The following is a 24076-nucleotide window of genomic DNA, read 5'->3' as shown; positions in this document are numbered from 1 at the left end:
AGGGGGTGGGTTCAATATGGCTTCCATAACTGACATTACAAATCATCCTGGGCTTTGGAACATAGCCAAAGCACATTTACTGTATGAACCTTTAGGCAACTTCTACAGTAATATTACCATTTAAATAACATCAATTTCATATCACATTTATAGCCAAAACATTTATTTTTGTTTTAGCAGCACTTGAAAGGGGTAGAACCTTCATAAGGATTTTATTGACATCTGTTTCCATGCTGGGAAATCCAGGGACAGCCCCCACACTCTATCACCCAGAGATGCAATCTATGCAGCACCTTCCATGGTTTCAGAGCCTCTGTAAATGAACCAACGGATCCAGATTTTGAGATGTTTTTCTGTTTGTTCACTGAAATTGGCTGTTAATTGCTCCATTAACTATATGTCAGCTACTTGGCCCAGCCATTGTTCAAAAGTAGGTGGAGAGGATTTCTTTCACATAGCTGGTATACAGGCCTTAGCTGCACTAAGAAGGTGTTTAAAGACAGGGTTTTGGTAGTACTTTATTGACATCAGGGTAGTGTGCAGAAGGCAAGCCATCGGATCATCTGGAAGGGACACACCCATCACCCTATGGATCATGGGGTTTACTGCAGTCCAGTAATTCTGTAGAGAAGGGCATTCCCAGAATATGCAGAGCAGTGTGCCTTCTACTTGGTGACATCTCCAACAAAGAGATATTCTTGGACCAATTTTATGTAGGATTTGTGGAGTCTTGTACCAATGCATCATAAATATGTATCCATTCTACTGATAAGTACAATGTATTTAATATGGAGGCTTTGCGGGCGAAGATGAGTATCCGGTCTTTTTGGGATTGTGTGAATGATCTTTGTAGGTCCCCTTCCTATTGCCATAAGAAGGAATGGTCACGTTGTTGCGTATCTGAGGTCAGAATAAAGTAAGACAAAGAGAGTATGTCTCAATGGGGTTTTGTATAGACATAGCTGTTCAAGAAGAGTGAGTGGAAGTAGGCTTTAGTTGCAGTGGAACTGATCTGAATGGCCTAAATGTCCACTTCCGACATCATCTTATTTCAATGGGAGAAGTGGATAGCTCAACATAGGTCACATGTAATTAGGGTGTGAAACTGAGTGTCAGATACATTGTAGGGGAATTCCACTGTAGAGTGCTCAAGACTGGTATCAAAGGGCTAGGAGCTGGAGAAAGCCTTGTAGTTTTGAAAAGAGTCCTGACTACAGAGATGTTAGCACCTGTAAGTGGATGATCAGATCATAGGCACACCCTAATCACTACGTGCAGTGCCGATTCCCTGGGCTTCCCCCATGTTGGCACTGCAGTGCTGCTGGCTTCCCTCCTATCCCCCCAGCTACTGTGGGGATGTTTCAGGATGAAGAGTGAGGGAAGGGGCTAGTAAATATGTCATTTACCAGCGACTTCCTTTTCTAAATGAACACAGTGAACACACTCACTCACTGTGTTCGGTCATAACTGAAGCATATATATATGCTTGAGTTTGTGAATGAACAGGAAGCCGCTCAGCACAGAGCACTTCCCATTTATTCACTGTCCAATGCAGATGAGGCTGCTGACAAAGGGCGTGTGTTTGAGTTTTTGGGTGCACACCCTGATTCAATAGGCTGCGCACACCTATGGATCAGATATTGCACTGGAGAGTGTGGTGGTATCTTTGCCCAGTTTAGGCCCTCAAAGCAATGAGAAGCAAGATTGTTCCAGGTCAGTCCAGGGCTATTATAAGTGAAATTATTCTCTGTGCACGCTTAGCGCGATTCTAGGTTTTCTAATTTTTGTGCACTGTATTTATGTTATGCAGGAGAATTGCTGCATTATTTTTTTATCTAGCGCAGTTTGTTTTTTCTTTTTCCTATTCTCTGCGCACGCCTGATAATAAAAACTTGACCTCTGTAAAGTTGTTGCTGCTCACACTATAATGTGTTCCCACATCAATATGAACTAAACATATAATAAAAATTGCTTTGCAACACATTTGTGTCTCAAAGTTATTACCCCTACTTGGCTATTGTACTCCAATAATAAATTAAATAATAAGCAAATAATACTACTTAACAAAAATGCTCAAAACAACCAATCTCACTGTTGCATTAATCAAATAATGATACAAGCACCCATTTACATTGATGAGTGAGAATAACACTTATTCTTAAAGTAACAAAAATAATATAAATCACATAAACATGTCCATCACATAAGTCCCTTCAATTGTGCTTTCTACAAAGTGATGAAAAATACTTCTTCTTTAACTCTTTCACTGCCGTACGGACCTACAACACTGCCCCTAGGTGGCCAGGTCCGTGCGCCGTACGGATCTCATTTCTCCTTCTGCTATAAGCTCAGTCACTTCAGTGACCATGAACTTATAGCATAATGCCTATGTTGACATCTTATAGCACCTGCCTATGCTGACATCTAATGTGCCCCCCACCCTCACTCTAATTCTCCTTTACACTGACTTACCCTTCCTGCTCTAATCCCCCCCTTGCAAACTCCAATCCCTCTGTGGCTGTCCTGCAGCTGTCAGATTTGCTCCTTTGTCCTACTGCACGCTATTTGTGTTGCAGGGCAGCCACAGAGGGATCGAACTGTAAAAAAAGATACCCCCCAATGCTGCTCCAACCCCCCCTCCAGTGCCCCCTCACTTGCCTAATGCCCAGATGCGGCCTGCCCTGCAGCTGCTAGCCAGCTCTCCCCCTGCAGGACAGGCAAAGAGGGATCGTTTTTTCTAAAAAACTACCCCCCCACGCTGCGCCGACCCCCTCTCCACCTCCCCGATGTCCAGGCACCCCCTCCATGCTGCTAGCTGGCTCTCCCCTCCTTCCCTCCAGCCAGCTGCAGCCGCTGACAGATTGCGGTCAGCATGGAGGGCATGTGTTTTACCAGCCCCCTTCCTTTCCTGAAAGAATGCAGCCCAGTGATCATTTCAGATCGCTCCTGCATTCTTTCATCACTGACAGATAGTAAACTGTGTTTACTATTGTCAGTTTGTGAATGAAACAATGTTTCTTTTTTGAATCAATAGGAGTCTATACAGACTCCTTATTCATTCATATACAGTGCAGCTCAGGTTTCAAAAAAGAGACATTAGAGGTCTGTTTAGACCCTTGATGTCTCTCAAAAAGTATTAAAAAAAAAAAAATTTGTAAAAAAAAAAAAAATAAATAAAAAAAAATAAGGGTAGACTTAGACAGGTGTCTAAGAGCCCTTTCACACTGGGGCGGTGCGGGCGTTAGCAGTAAAGCGCCGCAAGCTTTACAGCTGTTATAGCAGTGCTATTCAGCCACTAGAGGGGTGCTTTTAACCCCCGCTAGCTGCCGAAGAAAGGGTTAATAGCGTCCATGTTGCGACGCTGCCAAAGCGATTTGAAGGCGCTTCTGCGGCGCTGCCCATTCATTTCAATGGGCAGGGGCAGTGGAGGAGCAGTGTATACACCGCTCCTCCATTGCCCCAAAGATGCTGCTTGCAGGCCTTTTTTTAACGTCCTGCAAGTGCAGCGCCCCAGTGTGAAAGCACTCGGGCTTTCACACTGGGGTAGCTTGAGAGGCACTTTTCAGGTGCTTTACAGGTGCTATTTTTAGCACTAAAACACCTGACAAGCGCCCCAGTGTGAAAGGGGTTTAAGCTCCCTTGTTTCTGAAGCCAAATTCACATTTGGATCGAGCTTCAGAGGCTACTGACAGGCGGTGATGCCTCCTCACCTCCAAATTTAGCACCATTTTACGAAGAAATGCACCGCAACCGCATGCATTGCACAAGGTTGCGGGGAGTTTGCGGTTGGGTCAAGTTTGCCACGGGTGCAAAGCGGCATCAGCACCCTGTCCAGTGCCTATTACAGCTTAAAGCAGACCTCCACCCAAAAGGGGAAGCTCCACTTATCTGCACCCTTCCCCACTCCACTGCCACATTTGGCACCTTTTGGGGGGAGCAGGTACCTGGTTTTGACAGGTACCCACTCCCACTTTCGGGTAAGATCGCCACAGCAATCTACAAAGCTGTTTGGACCCTCCACCTTCTCCCTGCAGCCTTCTGAGATACACACAGGAGAATGTGGGACCACTCACAAAGCACAGCACGACTCACTCATGCGCAGAAGGAAACCGGCTGTGAAGCCAAAAGGCTTCACTGCCCGGTTTCCCTTAGTCAAGATGCTGGCCCCCGCACCCAAAGCCAATTAAAGAATCAGTTCAGGTGCTGACATCACTGGATCCCTGGACAGTTAAGTGTCCTTAATTAAACGTCAGCACCTACAGTATTTGTATAGCTGCTGAATTTGCTGGGGGGAGACTTTAGGGGTAGAGGGCATTTGGCAGGCAGCAAAAACGCAGCTTAACCACGCATTTTTGTAACCCCAACTGCAAGTATAAACAAGACCAAAGGCCTTGTTCATGCAGGGTAAACTACAGCAAGGCCATGTTTAGCTGCACAGGGATGCAAGGGTGTTCCATGCATCCAATGCAGGCAATCCTATTGATGTCAATTGGGACACAGCGGCTGCATAGGAATGCACAGGTGTTCCGTGTGTGTGCAGGTAAACACAGCCCTCCATGGGTGTACGATGTAGCACACCCCATTGAGTGAGGCCTTAGCAGGAATTTAGCAGAAATTTTGTAAATGATGTTCTAGTTTTATGTGCAAATAAGGATTTTTTTTTTGCGTTTTTTTCTGTGAAAACAGCGATCTAATTAACATTTGCGCAAGCATTGTGGGACTAAAAAAATCAGTAGCACCTTATTTTTATTCTACAGGTCATGTGCTTTCAGAAAATGTATGGTTGGCGGGGGGGGCGGTCTTTTTCAAAATCTGAATGCTATAAGTGAAATGAAAACATCCAAAATTTTAGAGACATTTTTGCGTACGTTTGATTTTCGCCATTTCGCAAAAAGGTGCAATTTAAAATTTACAAATATTTGTTATATTCAACACAGGATAATCTTTTATATTTAGCAGGAATTTAGCAGACATTTTGTAAAATTGTGTGTTTTTATCTGCTAATAATGGTTTTAATGTATTTTTAGAGACAATATTGTTATGATAAACATTTGCGCAAATACTGTGGGGCCTTAAAAATCAGTAGCACTTTTTTTTAATCTAGAGATCATATGCTTTCAGGAAATATATGGTTTTGGGGGAGGGGGTCTTTCAAAATTTCTGAAAGCTGTAAGGGAAAGATGAAAGCCTTCAGATTTTTTGAGAAATTTGGATACTTTTCTGCGTACGTTTGATTTTCACCATTTTGCAAAAAGTCACAATGTAAAAATGTAATTGTTTTGTTATTTATTAACTCCATAAAGGTTAAGCTTTTATATTTAGTAGGGATTTAGCAGGAATTTTGTAAAATTAGCTGTGTTTTTATCTGCTAATAATGGTTTTAGTGTATTTTTTGCGAATATATTGTTTTGATAAACATTTGCGCAAATACCATGTGGCCTAAAAATTCAGTAGCACCTTCTTTTTGTTCTAGAGGTCACATGCTTTCAGAAAATTTATGGTTTTGGGGGTCTTTCACAAATTCTGAAAGCTGTAAGGGAAAAATAAAAGAGAAATTTAGATATTTACACTTTTGTGTCTGTCCGATTTTCAACATTTCGCAAAAAGGCGCAAGTTAAAAGTTAAAAATATTTGTTATTTATTAACTCAATACTAAGCTTTTATATTTAGTGGGAATTTTTGATTTAATAATTTTAGTGAATGCTTAGCAAAAATATTGTTTTGATAAACATTTGGGCAAATATCATGGGACCTTTAAAATTAGTAGGACCTTCTTTTTTATTCTACTGTGCTTTCAGAAAATATATGGTTTGGGGGGTATTTTACAAACTCTGAAAGCTATAGATGAAAAATAAAAAAGCAAAGGAAAATTAGCAAAAATGGTCTAGCCACCTGCGTGTACAAAATGGAGAACAAGACCTGGCAGTGAAAGGGTTAATCCTTCACATACATCAACACCACCATTTATCATGTGCTCTCACCTGAACTTGTGGACCTATTAGTGTAAGCAATAGGTCAAATGTACCCTACACTTTTTCCTTCTTATTTAAGTGGAGAAGCAAGTGGAGGGTGCATATTGGTGGTGATTCACACAGGAGCCAATGGACAGATCCCCAGTAAGGAGAGAGTGGAGAGAATAAACCCCTTAAAGGGGAAGGTGCATGTGACCTATAGCTTACACAAATAGGTCCACATGTTCAGGTAACAGCACATGAGGAATTGTGGTGGGACTCACTTGTGCTGTAGATGCACGTAAAGGATTAAATTGGTTGTAAACCCTCGTGTTTTTTCACCTTAATGCATCCTATGCATTAAGGTGAAAATACACCTGGCAGTGACCGGCCCCTCAACCCCCCCATTTTACTTACCTGAGCCCCTTCACCAGTTCGGCGGGGACGCGCTGTCCCTCTCAAAACGGGATCCCGGCTCTTGATTGGATAGATTGATAGCAGCGCAGCCATTTGCTCCCACTGCTGTCAATCAAATCCAATGACGCGGACATCGGGGGGCGGGGCCGAGTCCGGCATTCCTTTCTGTGGACGCAAATGCTGGATTCGGGAGTGAGCCTGCAAGGTAACCCCCTCTAAAGAGCACTTCTCCTAGGGGGTTATCTGATGCGGGGAGGAGCCACAAAAGCTGCTGGAGGACCCCAGAAGAGGAGGATCGGGGCCACTCTGTGCAAAATGAGCTGCACAATGGAGGTAAGTATGACATGTTTATTATTTATTTTTATTTTTTTTAAAAAGGATTCTTTGCAATCACTTTAAAGAGGAAGAATTTTTCACCACTTTGGAGAAGGCACAATTGAAGGGACTTATGTGATGGACATGTTTATGTGATTTGTATTATTTTTGTCACTTTAAGGATAATAAGTGTTATTATCACTCATCAGTAAATCTGTCAAAATATAATTCAAACTTTGCTTAAAAAAAAAAAGAGTATGAATAACTTCATTAAGAAAATGCACATAAAATCCATTAGTACATCCAGAGCAGAGGTACAGGCAGATAAACATAATTCACTTTTCCTATAAAAAAAAAAAACAGCAAAAAAAAAAAAAAAAACTGAATTTGGCTCCACCCCTCTCACCTCCCAATTACTTCAGTTGGTCAGCAAATGCTCATCGCTAGGTCAACCAATCGAAATCCTGAAAGAGAGGGAGTGGGGCCAAGCTCGACTTGAAGAAAAGTCAAGCTATACATATCAATTTGCCTTCTTTTTTTCTAAATCTACTCATTTTATCATGCGGTATTTGCACACGGTAACCCCTGTCAATGCATTTTTTTACTGCATTTGGTCAGTTTGTTTTACCCAGGTTTGTAACAGGTTTACTTTAAGGCTTGAGTTATCTGTACAGAGCAAAAACTGTACGCTCAGCTGGAGTGCTCATGCCTGTTTATCTACAGTCGACAAAAAAATCATTTAATGCACAATGCATTAATTTGGGTGCGTAACCTAAGCAATATGATCTGTGCTACTACTGTGATAGAGCCTCCTAGTAATGATCTACCCAACTGCCTTCCACAGCATTTCTGTAGGCTGCAGTGGAGATCAGATGACGAATGGGCTTAGGTCCAGCAGATTAACTTGCCCTATCAGTTCTGCTGCTGACTTGCAACACAGTCGGTGAGAAGAGGCTTTACTCACTTAACAGACGTGGGCACTGGAGTTGGACATGGCATCAAAATCAGTGTGCTTTTTGCTTGTGACTGTGCTGCTAGCATACTACATTTACAAGCCTCTGCCAGACAATGTGGAAGAGAAATTCAAAGTGATGTTGATGGATGCAACTTTTAGAACTCTAGGACATGCGGTAAGTTTAGCCTTATTGTATTATACGTATACGGTTCTCTTAAATCCTGGCTTGCTTTTCTAATGACTTGATCCTTTTATCATTTTCAACAGCTTTTAAATACGCATTAAAGACAAACTGCACACGAGCAATGTAATTCTGTAATCAGGATTTAGAAAATCCTGCTGAATTGTAGTATGGATAGGTGCTAAGAGATCTGTTTCTGAAGTCATTCCAGTAAAAGATGACTACAGGATTTTACTAACCAGATTTATAGCTGCACTTCCATGGAAGTTGAGTTTGCTAACACTTAAGGAATAGAATCTTTAATTGGCTAATCATTACCACATTTCTGTTAGCAATGACACAGATCTGAGTAGTGCTAGTGGTAGTTTTGGGGTTAACTGTTCTATTATTTGTGAGCTTACCATTGTGAGAAGCTCTGCTTCTTTGGTCAGTGTCCAATTGTCTATTGTTTCTACTGTGTTCCACATCTAACACCCTGCAAAAACTCCTGCCATTATTTCTGAACAATAATTAGCAGCAGCCAAGAGCAAGTACCTTACCAGAAATCTTCCAGCATGCTGGGCTTTTAGAATCTGTATAAAGTCAATGTTTATAACTGCAGATCAGGGGGAAAAAAAATCACGCTGGTAATTTGTAGCTGATTTGCATGTAGACAATTTTACTGAAAAAGTATTATACCAAGTCTTAATTATACATTTATGTTTACTCTGGAACTAGAACAACGTGTTTGCTTTTCACAAACACAATTTGAAATGATGCAGAGTCAAACAGGAATCTTATGCACTTAATAGTTAATGAATAAAAATATGACTACAATAACTTCTAACAGCAATTCACAAAGGAAATGTAAATGTATACATCTTCATATTTACGTGGTTGTCAGTTACCTTTACTGGGCGAATTCTGCAAAAACTCAGCAGTGATGACTATATTGAGAGCAAATGCATCCCTGCACACATGAACTATGTACTATGTATAATTACCAAGCATTATCAGTATAATCTGCAATTACTCCATGTTAGTTTTGTGTACAATTATTGAGGATGGTAGGGAATATGTACTTATCTACAAAGTCTTATCTACAAAGTCTCATTGGGGCTGATGTATTGGAAGTGTACAAATACAAACAGCCTTGTTACTTGCAAAAGCCATTTGGTCATCATGAGAATCAAGAATATACACAGAGTTTGTTTACCTTCTCAATGACAGTCACACATTTTTAAAATGCATGACACAACACCATTCTGAGGTGACACTTGCCCACACATACGCTGTCATAGTGTCCTATGTGTGGTTTGCTTGAGACGCCAAAATTCATTTTTGAAAAACAATACAACATACCAGTCCAGAGTTTTACAGATGATGGCCAGCAAAATATTACTTTCCAAGATACATTTAATAAAAAAAATGTTTTTTTTTATTATACATTTTATATTTTATTATTTATTTTTTATAATTTTACATATACTTTTTTAAATATTGTTTTATATAATTTTTGGAGGGGAGGGGGCCCTTCTGTCAATCCGTCCCTGATAGAAGAGTGTTGTGAGAATGAGTTGCTACTAAGTGTCACTCTTCGCCGAATACCTATTGCATTATAGAGTTAAATGGGTTACCTAATTGTAAACATTGTTACACATTGACCTTCCCTACCTTATCTCTCACATAAATTTGGGCATAAAGTGATCGTAAAGTCTAACATTTTATTTTTTTCTAAATAACAAACAAGTTTATACTCGCCTGCCCTGTGCAATGGAATTACACCGCATTGCTCCAATCCTCCTTTTCCCAGCAAAGCTCCGTAGATACTCATACTTTACCATACCATTGACATGAAGTTCATCCCTCCTCCTTTACATTTGGCACTTTTTTTTGGGGGGGGAGTGGGTACCTGATTTTGACAGGTACCTGCTTCCCCACTTACAGTCAGGAAGTTTCCCCCCCCCCTTCCCATGCAGCCTTCTGGGACACACCACAGAAGACTGCGGGTCCAATCAAAAAGTGCAGCATGGCTCACGCGTGTGCAGTTGGAAGCTGGTTGTGAAGCCGCAAGGCTTCACTGCCAGTTTCCCTTAGCGAAGATGCCAGCGCCTGCTCCCGAAGACCGATTGAAGAATCGGCTTGGGTGACGTTAGCTCTGAATCCAGGGGCAGGTAATTGTCCTTATATTTAAAGTCAGCAGCTATGGTATTTGTAGCTGCTGACTTTTAATTTTTTTGGGGGGAGACTGGAGCTCCTCTTCAACATTTTAAATCAGAAATGAAAGGTTAGTCGGAATAAAACTGATACATCAGTCATATAAGTCATGGAAGGATGACAATGGTCTAGATCAGTTACTGGCTTGTTTTTCCAATGGAATGCCGCAGCAAGATCAACCCAGTGTAGCTGAGCACCCCTTTTCTTCCCAAGGTCTTAAAGTCTCACCTCAGCATGGAAGCATTTTCTGTAATGTACAAAAAAGAAAGTATCTTAACAAGGTGAGATTGAGGCCCTTTTACAAAGGCAGATTTGTTGAACTTGGAAACTTGGGTGCCTCAGATGTTCCTCAAAGATATAGTAAGCATGTAGGTAAATTAAACTGTGATCAACTTCCCAAAACTGATTTTCAACATATAATTTAAAAAAGGAAGAACATTATTAATATTATTATTATTATACAGGATTTATATAGCGCCGACAGTTTACGCAGCGCTTTACAACATTAGGGCAGACAGTACAAGTAAATACAATTCAATACAGGAGGAATCAGAGGGCCCTGCTCGTTAGAGCTCACAATCTAGGAGGGAGGGTCAAGTTATACAAAAGGGTAATAGCTGTGGGGGATGAGCTAATGGAGAAAATAGTGCAGTTGTTAGATGGAGGCAGGATAGGCTTCTCTGAAGAGGGAACGCCTAAAAGTGGATACATTTGGAGACAGTCTGACAGATTGGGGTAGGGAATTCCAGAGGATGGACGAGGCTCGTGAGAAGTCCTGGAGGAGGATATGGGAGCAGGTGATGAGGGAGCTAGAGAGCAGGAGGTCTTGGGAGGAACGGAGATGGCGATTAGGTTGGTATTTTGAGACTAGGTTAGTGATGTAGCTGGGGGCAGAGTTGTGGATGGCTTTGTAACTTATTGTTAGTATTTTTAATTGAATTCGTTGGGCGAGTGGTAGCCAATGGAGGGATTGGCAGAGAGGGGTAGCAGACACTGAGTCTGGCAGCAGCATTCATGATTCAGAACATTCACCATTATCACCCTTGTACTAGAGAGTTTGTGGCTACCGGTCTTGCATCACCCGTTGTTTTAGGCACTAAAATATCCGAGACAACATAACCTGCACAGTGGTTTCTTTCAGCAAAATTTGCTCAAACAATCCTGTGAGCCGTAACTGGAGATGTGGCACGCGCCTCTAATAGTGAGAAGGGTTGCAAAATGTTTAGTGGTCACCAAACAGGTTTTCTTTTTGTATGGAATAAAGTAACACAGGTTAGAGGTTAGAGGTTGCAGGTTTGATCTTTTTACCAATGCAACCTTAAGTGAGGAGCGAGGCCTTGCGCATGCGCAGTAGGCTTCCCAGCGTGAAGGTACCCTTACCCGCAATGGCGGCGGAAGCACCTGACAGATGATGGAAACATTAGCTGTGGTGCCGACATCGCTGGACTCCAGGACAGGTAAGTGTCCTATTGTTAAAAGCCAACAGCTGCAGTATGTGTGAACACCGCTTTAATGAAGTTCTGTTTCAGCCCCAGGAAGGATTCAGTTATATGAGAATAAGCTTGAGAGATGCTGCAAAGAGAAAATATGTAATCAGTAGACTGCACAGTTCACAACAAACAGATTATCTACTGAGTTTGAGTTTGGACTTTGTGACCTTTTATCTTAAAAGCAACAAACCGTACAGCATAGAAGGCTTTGCTTTTTATGGCAAAGGTTAAAGACAAACAATTCAACTAAAAACAACTTAAATGAGCTTAAATTAGAAATACATTGTGTAAAATTCTCTGTTTTAGTCACGTAATACATTACAGTATTAAAAAGGATATAAGTGCTTCGAGTTGCCTTTGGATTTGCAACCCGAAGCACTTGGTCCACAAAAAGTGTCATTTGGGGTCAGATTTGTCCTCCGCAATGTCCAAGTCCCGCTAAAAAGCGCAGATCTCTGCCATTACTAGTAAAAACAATAAAAAAAAAACAAAAGCCCCAATCTATCCCATAGTTTGTAGATAACTTTTTCGCAAACCAATCAATATACGCCTATTGGGATTTTTTTTTACCAAAAATATTTAGAAGAATTTATATAAATATATAAATATATATATATATATATATATATATATATATATATATATATATATATATATATATATTTATAAAACGGATGAATAAATTTGTTTTTTTTATAATTTCTTTTTGGATATGGATTATAGCAAAAAGTTAACAAATTTTTTTTTTTTTCAAAATTGTCGCTCTTTGTTTATAGCGCAAAAAATAAAAACAGCTCTATTTGTGGGAAAAAAAGTATGTCAATTTTGTTTGGGTACAGTGTCGCACGACTGCGCAATTGTCAGTTAAACGACGCAGTGCCGTATCGCAAAAATGGTCTGGTCATTAAGGGGGCAAATCCTTCCGGGGTTGAAGTGGTTAATATGCTTCAGTTTGTGAATGAACAGGAAGCCACTCAGCACAGACCAATTCATTCCCTGCCCCTGTGCAGCTGAGGCTGCAGAGAAAGGCATGTGTGTTTGAGCTTTGGGTGAACACCCTAATGCAGTAGGCTGCGCACACCTATGAGTGTACATATGTCAAAATTGTTGTGAAAACAATATCAACAATAGTACATAAGACTCTCATGTAACACATTATAACAAAACTCATATTCACAACATCAATGGCTAGAGAAAGTGTGTTCTCCAGTGCAGGTCTAATGCCCCGTACACACGGTCGGATTTTCCGACGGAAAATGTGTGATAGGACCTTGTTGTCGGAAATTCCGACCCTGTGTAGGCTCCATCACACATTTTCCATCGGAATTTCTGACACACAAAGTTTGAGAGCAGGATATAAAATTTTCCGACAACAAAATCCTTTGTCGGAAATTCCGATCGTGTGTACACAAATCCGACGGACAAAGTGCCACGCATGCTCAGAATAAATTAAGAGATGAAAGCTATTGGCTACTGCCCCGTTTATAGACCCGACGTACGTGTTTTACATCACCGCGTTCAGAATGATCGGATTTTCCGACAACTTTGTGTGACCGTGTGTATGCAAGACAAGTTTGAGCCAACATCCATCGGAAAAAATCCATGGATTTTGTTGCCGGAATGTCCGATTAGAGTCCGACCGTGTGTATGGGGCATAACAGTGTAGGGTTAAGTGAGTACAAAGACACCAATAAAGCAGAAGGTTGATGGGCCTTTACGTATCATTACCACATACAATAGTCATCATGATGTGGTAAAAAAATATATCAATAGATATTGGCACTTTCAGATCCCAAAACAGCTAAGTTGTTTCCTACTCTTGCGTGCCTTATCTTGATCCAGCAATGTGCATGAGAATAACAGCTCTCCGGGGTTTCTTTCTCCTCATTGACTCATACAACAGCAGGAGTGAGAGCAAGGGGCAGGGCCGAGCCACACTCTGTGTGTGAATAGACAATGTCCATTCACAGGAGCGAGCCTGCTCGAGTGTGCCCATACCAAGAGGCTTGCTATTGGGGGAATTCGGCAGGGGGGTAGGAGCCAGGACCTGCGGGGGACCCAAAAAGAAGAGTATCGGAGCTGCTCTGTGCAAAACCATTGCACAAAGCAGGCAAGTATAATATGTTTGCTATTAACCACTTGAGCCCCGGACCATTATGCTGCCTAAGGACCAGAGGTCTTTTTCCAATTTGGCACTGCGTCGCTTTAACTGCTAATTGCGCGGTCATGCAATGCTGTACCCAAACGAAATTTGCGTCCTTTTCTTCCCACAAATAGAGCTTTCTTTTGATGGTATTTGATCACCTCTGCAGTTTTTATTTTTTGCGCTATAAATGGAAAAAGACCGAAAATTTTGAAAAAAAATGATATTTTCTACTTTTTGTTATAAAAAAAATCCAATAAACTAAATTTTAGTCATACATTTAGGCCAAAATGTATTCGGCCACATGTCTTTGGTAAAAAAAATGTCAATAAGCATATATTTATTGGTTTGCGCAAAAGTTATAGCGTCTACAAACTAGGGTACATTTTCTGTAATTTACACAGCTTTTAGTTTATGACTGCCTATGTCAATTCTTGAGGTGCTAAAATGGCAGGGCAGTACAAAACCCCCCCAAATGACCCCATTTTGGAAAGTAGACACCCCAAGGAAATTGCTGAGAGGCATGTTGAACCCATTGAATGTTTATTTTTTTTGTCCCAAGTGATTGAATAATGACAAAAAAAAAAAAAAAATATTTACAAAAAGTTGTCACTAAATGATATATTGCTCACACAGGCCATGGGCCTATGTGGAATTGCACCCCAAAATACATTCAGTTGCTTCTCCTGAGTATGGGGATACCACATGTGTGGGACTTTTTGGGAGCTTAGCCGCGTACGGGGCCTCAAAAACCAAGCACCGCCTTCAGGATTTCTAAGGGTGTAAATTTTTGATTTCACTCTTCACTGCCTATCACAGTTTCGGAGGCTATGGAATGCCCAGGTGGCACAAAACCCCCCCAAATGACCCCATTTTGGAAAGTAGACACCCCAAGCTATTTGCTGAGAGGCATATTGAGTCCATGGAATATTTTATATTTTGACACAAGTTGCGGGAAAGTGACACTTTTTTTTTTTTTTTTTTTTTGCACAAAGTTGTCACTAAATGATATATTGCTCACACAGGCCATGGGCATATTTGGAATTGCACCCCAAAATACATTTAGCTGCTTCTCCTGAGTATGGGGATACCACATGTGTGGGACTTTTTGGGAGCCTAGCCGCGTACGGGGCCCCGAAAACCAAGCACCGCCTTCAGGATTTCTAAGGGTGAAAATTTTTGATTTCACTCTTCACTGCCTATCACAGTTTCGGAGGCCATGGAATGCCCAGGTGGCACAAAACTCCCCCAAATGACCCCATTTTGGAAAGTAGACACCCCAAGCTATTTGCTGAGAGGCATGGTGAGTATTTTGCAGCTCTCATTTGTTTTTGAAAATGAAGAAAGACAAGAAAAAACTTTTTTTTTTTCTTTTTTCAATTTTCAAAACTTTGTGACAAAAAGTGAGGTCTGCAAAATACTCACTATACCTCTCAGCAAATAGCTTTGGGTGTCTACTTTCCAAAATGGGGTCATTTGGGGGGGTTTTGTGCCACCTGGGCTTTCCATGGCCTCCGAAACTGTGATAGGCAGTGAAGAGTGAAATCAAAAATTCACGCCCTTAGAAAGCCTGAAGGCGGTGCTTGGTTTTCGGGGTCCCGTACGCGGCTAGGCTCCCAAAAAGTCTCACACATGTGGTATCCCCGTACTCAGGAGAAGCAGCAGAATGTGTTTTGGGGTGTAATTTTACATATTCCCATGGCATGTTTGAGCAATATATCATTTAGTGACAACTTTGTGCAAAAAAAAAAAAAAAAAAAAAATTTGTCTCTTTCCCGCAACTTGTGTCACAATATAAAATATTCCATGGACTCGACATGCCTGGCATTTTATGCACAACATTTAGAAGCTTATGTCACACATCACCAACTCTTCTAACCACTTGAAAACAAAGCCCTTTCTGACACTCATTGTTTACATGAAAAAGTTATTTTTTTTTGCAAAAAAATTACTTTGAACCCCCAAACATTATATATTTTTTTAAAGCAAATGCCCTACAGATTAAAATGGTGGGTGTTTCATTTTTTTTTTTCACACAGTATTTGCGCAGCGATTTTTCAAACGCATTTTTTGGGGAAAAAACACACTTTTTTAAATTTTAATGCACTAAAACACACTATATTGCCCAAATGTTTGATGAAATAAAAAAGATGATCTTAGGCCGAGTACATGGAGATCAAACATGACATGCTTTAAAATTGCGCACAAACGTGCAGTGGCAACAAAATAAATACATTTTTAAAAGCCTTTAAAAGCCTTTACAGGTTACCACTTTAGATTTACAGAGGAGGTCTACTGCAAAAATTACTGCCCTCCATCTGACCTTCGCGGCGATACCTCACATGCATGGTGCAATTGCTGTTTACGTTTGACGACAGACCGCCGCTTGCGTTCGCCTTAGCGCGAGAGCAGGGGGCGACGGGGGTGCTTTTTTTTTTTTTTTATTATTTTTTTGCTTTTTTATCTTATTTTAAAACTGTTCCTTTCATTTTTTTTTCTTTTTTAATCATTTTTATTGTTATCTCGGGGAATGTAAATATCCCCTATGATAGCAATAGGTAGTGACAGGTACTCTTTTTTTGAAAAAATTGGGGTCTATTAGACCCTAGATCTCTCCTCTGCCCTCAAAGCATCTGATGACACCAATGCTTCCCCAATTTCCCAATGGCGCTATTTACATCCGGCGAAATCTAAGTCATAAAATGCTCGTAGCTTCCGGTTTCTTAGGCCATAGAGATGTTTGGAGCCACTCTGGTCTCTGATCAGCTCTATGGTCAGCTGGCTGAATCACTGGCTGCATTCTCAGGTTCCCTGTTGAGACAGGAGAGCCAGAGAAAAACACGGAAGACGGTGGGGGGGGGCATTCCCTCCCACGGCTTGTAAAAGCAGTCTAGAGGCTAATTAGCCACTAGGATTGCTTTTACATGAAAGCCGACCGCTGGCTGAAAAGAATGATACCAAGATGATACCTAAACCTGCAGGCATCATTCTGGTATAACCATTCAAAGTCGTGAATGGCGTACCTGAAGACAAAAAAATGGTTAACAATAAAGCACAGTAAACGGTAAAGTATAAAAAATTGCATACCTGAAAAGCAAACATTATAAAACATAATAACAATAAAACATTGCAGAATAGAATACAGTAAAAAAGAGCAGAACAAGAGAGAGAGAATAGAGAGAGAGAGAACAATAAAACGACAACTATTTTTTTTTATTTTATATATTTTTTTTTTTTTGTTACACTTTTTTTGTAACTAACTTTTATAACGGTAACCGGTTCCAGGTTCGGGTCTCTCAAAATGCGATGGCATCTTGGGAGACCCTGTGAAAGTGTGCCTAGTCTGTGCAATGCTGTACCCTACGCTAATACTCAACTAATGAATGGTAGCGTTCAAAACATTCACCAATGCAAAGACCAGGATTGTCAGGACAGGAGGGACAATAATAGAGGGTGTCACGCCTATATCCGCGCTTGCTGCAGACACGACATCTTTTTTGGGGGTTCGTTGGGTAGGGGTACTCGGGAGGACATAAAGAAAATGCCTCTCATGCAGCCGACTGCATTTGGTTGGGGATGTGAATGGGGGAAGTACGGGCGCTGCAGAAGCGGTGGGTTCCCAATTAGGATTGGCGAATGCAGCAGGAAGGGCACTATGGGCACGACGGGCCTGTGTTTGTCTTCTTGGTGGCAGTGGGACACTACTTGTGCTTGCCACCTCACCAGCTTGAACTGCACTTATGGGACTCGCCACGTCACCAAGTGTTACTGCAGTGCTGGTTTGACTACGACCGGGGTGTACTAGGCCGCTGGCGCTTGCCAGTTCAATAAAAAGCTACCAAAAAAACTGTTAGCGATCATAGGGATCAGGCCTGACTCTGCGAATGCTGCAGTTATGCGTTAAGTGTTTTGTAAGTGACAGTGATCGATCGATACTGCACTTGGGTGGGCTGGGCCGGGCGGAGGGGCAAAATGCAGGTGCTAGCAGGTATCTGGGCTGATCCCGCTAACACTGCGTTTTTGGGAACCCTAAACTGCTGGGGACGCTAGTATAGATCTGATCGGATCAGATATTGATCCGATCAGATACTATACCACCAAGGGAGCTGTACGGTGCGTGCGTGGGTGTTAGCGCTACTGGCGCTAATCTGACGCTGCCTGGGGCTGGTGCTTGCCAGTTCACCAAAATGCTACCAAAAAAACTGTTAGCGATCGCAGGGATCAGGCCTGACTCTGCGAACGCTGCAGTTATGCGTTTAGTGTTTTGTAAGTGACAGTGATCGATCGATACTGCACTTGGGTGGGCTGGGTTGGGCCGGGCGGAGGGGCAAAACGCAGGTGCTAGCAGGTATCTGGGCTGATCCCGCTAACACTGCGTTTTTGGGAACCCTAAACTGCTGGGGACGCTAGTATAGATCTGATCGGATCAGATATTGATCCGATCAGATACTATACCACTAAGGGAGGCGTATGCTCCGTGCGTGGGTGTTAGCGGTACTGGCGCTAATCTGACGCTGCCTGGGGCGACGCATATCACCGCCGGGCGATCAGGGGGCTAAACCTTTATTCGGTAATAAACGGCGGGTGCCCTGACACTATAAAAAATAAACAAACTAACCTGCGCCACCCGTAACAGTTATACGGTGATCAGTGGTGAAAGGGTTAACTAGGGGGCCATCAAGGGGTTTAAACATTTATTTGGTAGTATATGGGGGTCCCTGTCACTATAAAACGCTGACGGTGAACCTAAATATTTAGGTCCCTAACTAGCGTCACCAGCGACACTAATACAGCGATCAGAAAAATGATCGCTTAGCGACACTGGTGACAGGGGGTGATCAAGGGGTTAAAACTTTATTAGGGGGGTTAGGGGGGTATCCTAGACCTACAGGGGGGTAATACTAACTGTCCCAACACTGTAACTGTCACAAACTGACACCAATGCAGTAATCAAAAAAAAAAAAAAAAAAAACTGCTGGTGTCAGTTTGTGACAGGGGGGGGGGGGTGATTGGGGGGGGATCGGGGGCGATCGGGGGGGGGGGGGGATCGGGGTGTTTTGTGTGCCTGGCATGTTCTACTGTGTGTGTGTAGTGTTGTGCACTCACATACCTGTCTTCTCTCCTCGGGCCGGAACGGAAATTACCGAGCCAAGGAGAGATGACATCATTTCCTTTGCTGCTGTTTAGCATACAGCAGCAAAGGAATGATGTGATTGGCCGGCGGCGATCGCGAGGGGGGGGCCACGAACGGATGGCCTCCCCCTCATCTCCGATCGCCGTGGGACAAAAGACGACCGCCTCGGGCACCGGGGGGGGGGGTCCAATCGGACCCCCCACCCGCGGAAGGCAAATCACGTATATGTACGTGATTTTGCCTGTCCGTGCCACCTTGCCGACGTAAATCGGCGCGAGGCGGTCGTCAAGTGGTTAAAATAAAAAAATACAGCCTTTAGAATCACTTTAAATAGTTGAATATATTTTTTTAACCACCTCAATACCGTGCCATAGCCGAAACACAGCTACAGCATGGCTCTTTAATTCTGGGAAGGCGTCCATGAACGTCCTCCCAGAACACCCCTCCTGGAGCGCTCATCGTGCATGCTTGTGACCGCTGTGTCCTTTGGACACAGCTGATCACAGATCGAGGTAAAGTGACAATCACAGTGGCCCCTTACCATGTGATCAGCTGTGTCCAATCACAGCTGATCACATGTAAACAGACTTGCCAGTTATAGGCATTCCTTTCCTCATGCGCTGTCACTGTGTGACGAAAGGAGAGCCGATAACAGGCAAGGCTGACAGGGCACATTACACTAATCATCGGTGCCCTGATGATCAGTGCAGCCCCATCAGTGCCAATCAGTGCCCATCAGTACAGCTTATTAGTGTCGCCTATTAGTGCCCATCAATGCTACCTCACAAATGCCCATCAGTGCAGCTTCATCAGTGCCCATCAGTGCAGCTTATCAGTGCTCATCAGTTGTGCCCATCGGTCCTGCCTATGAATGCCCATTAGTGCAGCCTTGTCAGTGCAGCCTCATTAGTGCCTATCAGTAGTGCCCCATCAGTGCAGCCTCATCTGTGTACATCAGTGCAGCCTTATCAATGCACATTAGTGAAGAAGAAAAATTACTTTTTTGAAAACTAAAAAAAAAATTTTTTTTCGTCAAACTTTTTGGCCTTTTTTTGGTTTGTTTAATGAAAAATAAAAAACCCAGTGGTGAATAAATACCACCAAAAGAAAGCTCTATCTGTCTCAAAAAATAAAAAATGTCATATGGGTACATTGTTGCATGACCGTGCAATTGTCATTCAAAGTGTGAACTGACCTAGGCAGGAAAGGGGGTGAAAGTGCCCAGTATTGAAGTGGTTAAAGATGTTTTAATAAATGGTGCTTCATTTTATTATGATGTAACTGTATGGAATTATATATTTTCAATAACTAAAAAATCCCATTCAGTGACACAAATACTTCTCTATTCACTATTAGGGATGTGGCATTATTGCATTATTCAGACTGGACTAGGATTTTACCCTATGGAGCTGCTGGACAGATGGGTCCTGCTGTACCTCAGTGGTGACCTGCCCTAAACTGAACTTAACAGTCATCTACACACCAGTAGCATACAATGGACTTTGAAAGGCGAATAAATCCCTACAATAGAAGTTTAGTTCAAACAATATCATCAGTAACAGTGTTAAATATAATACTATACACTGGCTCAAGCAATATCAGTACAAATAAGTACAGATACATTGATGAAATGGCTGTAAAAGGGAACTCTGTGGCAGGCACAAATCAGCATGGTCTATCTACTGCTTTCAACAAATGACCAGTGGGAAATTTAGACTTTCAGCAGTGAGGCCCTTAAAGCAGATTTCCACCCAAATGTGGAACTTCCGCTCATCTGATTTCCCCCCCTCCAGTGCCACATTTGGCACCTTTTGGGGGGGGCGGATACCTGTCTTTGACAGGTATCCTGTCCCACTTCCGGGAGACCAGGCCGCGGTGCTCTACGTCAGCAACTCGGTCCCCCTCCTCCCTCCTCTTCTGCCAGCCAGTGAAAGTGCGCAGCGCGCTTCGCGCATGCACTGTAGGGGCCCGGCCGTGTAGCTGAAAGGCTACACTGCCGGGTTCCCTTAGTAGCAATGGCCGCAGCAGCACCCGACCAGCCGATCCGAAGATCACCTGTGTAATGGAAATTTGTAAGTTCTGCATATAATTGTATTCTATTTTGTATGTATTGCACACTGCCCTCACTGTGCACACAGCACTAATAATGTTTTCAGTAAATGTTTACATTCTTTCGAGTCCTGATTAGAATTAGCCTGCCTATGTAACGCCCCTTGTTACCATAAAAGTACAATTGTAATATTAATATGATACCTACGTAATCATGTGCATAAAAACCTTCAATTTCGTCATAATAAGGCAGAACCGTTATTTGGAAAGATGCTGAACGTATCTTTTGTGTCTGTTCCCTACTGCAGTAGTTATTATTAATTTGGAACCACTAATCAATATGAGGATAGGAGTTGCCTATCATCAATTTAACCAAGTCAGCATGGCGAGCCAGCCAGGAGGGGATTTCAGGTGACCCTGAGTATCCGAAATGAGGAGCTTGAGACGATCCGGGGATTTCTGATAATCAGCCGGCTGAGGTAAGACTTTTGCTTACATTTGAGTTATCAGACTTCCTTGATTGGTAAGGCATTTTCGGGACAAAGGGTACCTATTTTACTCCCCTTAATCAAACTGTATTGATTGGTGGTTATATGTTATGTTGTCCCTGTCTATTGTCCATTGGAGTGTTATAGATAAGAAAGGGAAGAATAGTGCTGTTCACAGGTATATGTAGTAAATCTGCTAGAAAAGTAGTTTAGAGGCAAGAGGGTATAGGCACACGTAGAGAAGAGAGAAGACTGGCCAGTCATTATGGGCATTGAATTAAGTAAGGGAATGAAAGGTAAGAGACCCCCAAAAATGCCCAGCGCAAGAGGAGCGCTATACATGAACCAAAGGTGCGGTTCCGCCTATACTGAGCCCCTAGATTAATGGTTAGAGTGGACATGGGTCCACAATGGGTAACTGGGTTACCAAAGGCCATAGGGACTAAGAATCATGCAGAGTAAACAACTAGTAAAGTCAAAACAGAGAAATGAGAGGTAAAACAGAATACTTTATATGTTGTCAGAGAGGGAAGATGGGATGAGCACTCTGGCTGCCCGTCTGATCATAGACGCTAAATATAAAAGATATCTGAACAAAATAAGGAATGCAGAATTTAAGGCAGAGAAATATTAAAGAGTTAAAAGAAAGTGAGAGAATGATATGCATGTGTTTTATGTACAAATGGGAAAAATGTAAGCGATTTTAGAGAGATATTGGTGTATGTGTGTGCGAATACTGGGACCTTTAGTTCTATTGCTTGTGTGTGTCATGTATGCAGATGTGACCCCCTCCTTTGTGCTCTCATGAACGAATGCTGAGATGTGATAAGCTGGAAGGAGACCATGCCAATTCCAGTTTTTTAGACAAAACATTTATAACAAAATGTGCCGGGTTAACGAATCTAATGGTAAACAATGTGATCACAATTATTTTTAATCTGTTTTCCAGACATGTTAAAATGAAGGTTACATTTAACCGTGTATTACACAAATTGAATATCCTTTGATAGTGGAAACAGTGCATTTAAAAAAGGGAAATTAAGTAAAATTAAGTAATAATGAGTATTCATTTCAAATATGAGTTTAACAATTTTATTAATATAGATATATTGAAACTGGTTTAGACAACCTTTGGTTGGAAATGAAATCCATGTTATTGGGGAAATTTGTAAAAATGGGATTAGTTTAGATTAAGATAACAATTTTGTAATTTTACATTTATACAATAAGCCCTTATTGAGAGAAAAAAAGATTAAGATGAGGTTGTTATTTGGAATACAGCTGCCATAATATTTACCAAAACGAAGATGGATGGGATACATAAGAAGTTTTTCTACAAAAATGATATTGTAAGGTTTTTGATGATAACTTGATGTGCGGTCCATGATGTAAGAGTAATAATAAATAAAATGTAACTATAACAGACCCATCACATCAAGTCCACACACCCTGTTAGGATAGATGCCACCTGCAGCAAGTTGTTTTTTAGTTTTTGATGCTTTCTTTTCCATCATACAGATTGGTCCTTTTATTTATTTTTATTTTTGAAATCCAAAGCAGAATGTGTGGATTGGGAAATGATGTGCCCCTTTTCCTTGTAAGTACAGTGGTATAAGCAGAAGATTATTTTGGATTTATGGGCATCTCTGCATGACCGCAGGGTATTGTTATCATTTATTATAATATTGCCAGGAAGAAATTGTCTTTTGAAACATGAAACTGGAGTTCTTACACAAATAGCATGATAGAAAACAAGCCATTGTAATATATGTATGCAAGCTGGACCCAGTAATAAATGGTTCACCCCGATATATCAGAGCTGTAGCTTTTATGCAAAGGTGCTATTAGACAAAGTTAGATATTGTTTTGGTCAAACATTTAATTTTTAATGGTCCGACATTCTGCGCAGCGAATATACAGCTAACTAAATGTTTGTCTAATGAAAGGTTTAAAATATGAGTTTGTTTATGTACAAATCTAACAATGAAAAATGCGCACATTTGAATCCAGACACCTTATTGCCTCTATTGGAGGAGGCTGGGGACAAAGGAAGACACATGTGTTAAATTGATGACATAGGAATCAGCTGCTGTGAGCCCAGTGCAGGACACACTCCCTGAAGACCCAGATATTAAATTTTTTGTAGATTTGAGTATGCAGTTTATCACCCAGAAGGATACTCTGTATTCAAAGTCATTGGATCCCAGCTCAAGAAGCAGAGCTCCATGTTTTAGCAAAGCCTGTGAGCTATAAAAAAAGTGTATATTTATATAGATAGTCGAGATATAGAGAGCCTTTGGTTCCATTTAAAGGGCCAGAAGTTTGTTTTTACTTCGGCAGGTAAACCAATAAAGCATGCCAAGTTAATTTGATTGGCTGTTTTCAGTCTTCCAGGTTCTTGCTAAGGTAGCCATATTAACTTTCACACATGGAAGCAGACCAGGTGACTAAGGATGCTGCATTTACAGCCCCGGACACTTGATGGGTCTGTGCAACTCACAGATTCCACCCTAGTTCTGGCCCAGTATAGCTGGGATTAATAATTCAACTTTAAGGAACCCAGAACGAGAAGAACAAGTGGTCCACAGGGGGCAACTTCTTATGAAACAGGACTCTGGAAAAGGTGATAATTTATGTCTGCCAGACACTCTTTTCCCTCCAGCTTGACACATGGACCGTGTCATCAGTCACAAGCAGTTATGGCTGCCTTAGTAAATGAGCGTGGGATAGGGCCAGGGTTCTCCACAGTTGTTTTTA

General features: G+C 41.7%; 1 protein-coding gene across 1 annotated transcript in view; it reads left to right on the top strand.

Moving 5' to 3' along the window:
• The first annotated feature begins 7464 nt into the window (after positions 1 to 7464).
• AADAC (arylacetamide deacetylase) overlaps positions 7465 to 24076 on the top strand; it is a 101391-nt gene continuing 84779 nt past the window's right edge. The window contains exon 1 of the mRNA XM_073626056.1: positions 7465 to 7813. Within this exon, the coding sequence (XP_073482157.1) occupies positions 7676 to 7813 (138 nt within the window). The 5' untranslated portion in view covers positions 7465 to 7675. The remainder of the gene's footprint in view (positions 7814 to 24076) is intronic.

This window comes from Aquarana catesbeiana, linkage group LG04 (genome assembly GCF_042186555.1).
Source record: "Aquarana catesbeiana isolate 2022-GZ linkage group LG04, ASM4218655v1, whole genome shotgun sequence".
Classification (NCBI taxonomy): domain Eukaryota; kingdom Metazoa; phylum Chordata; class Amphibia; order Anura; family Ranidae; genus Aquarana; species Aquarana catesbeiana.
This window is presented reverse-complemented; position numbering and strand designations above follow the sequence as displayed.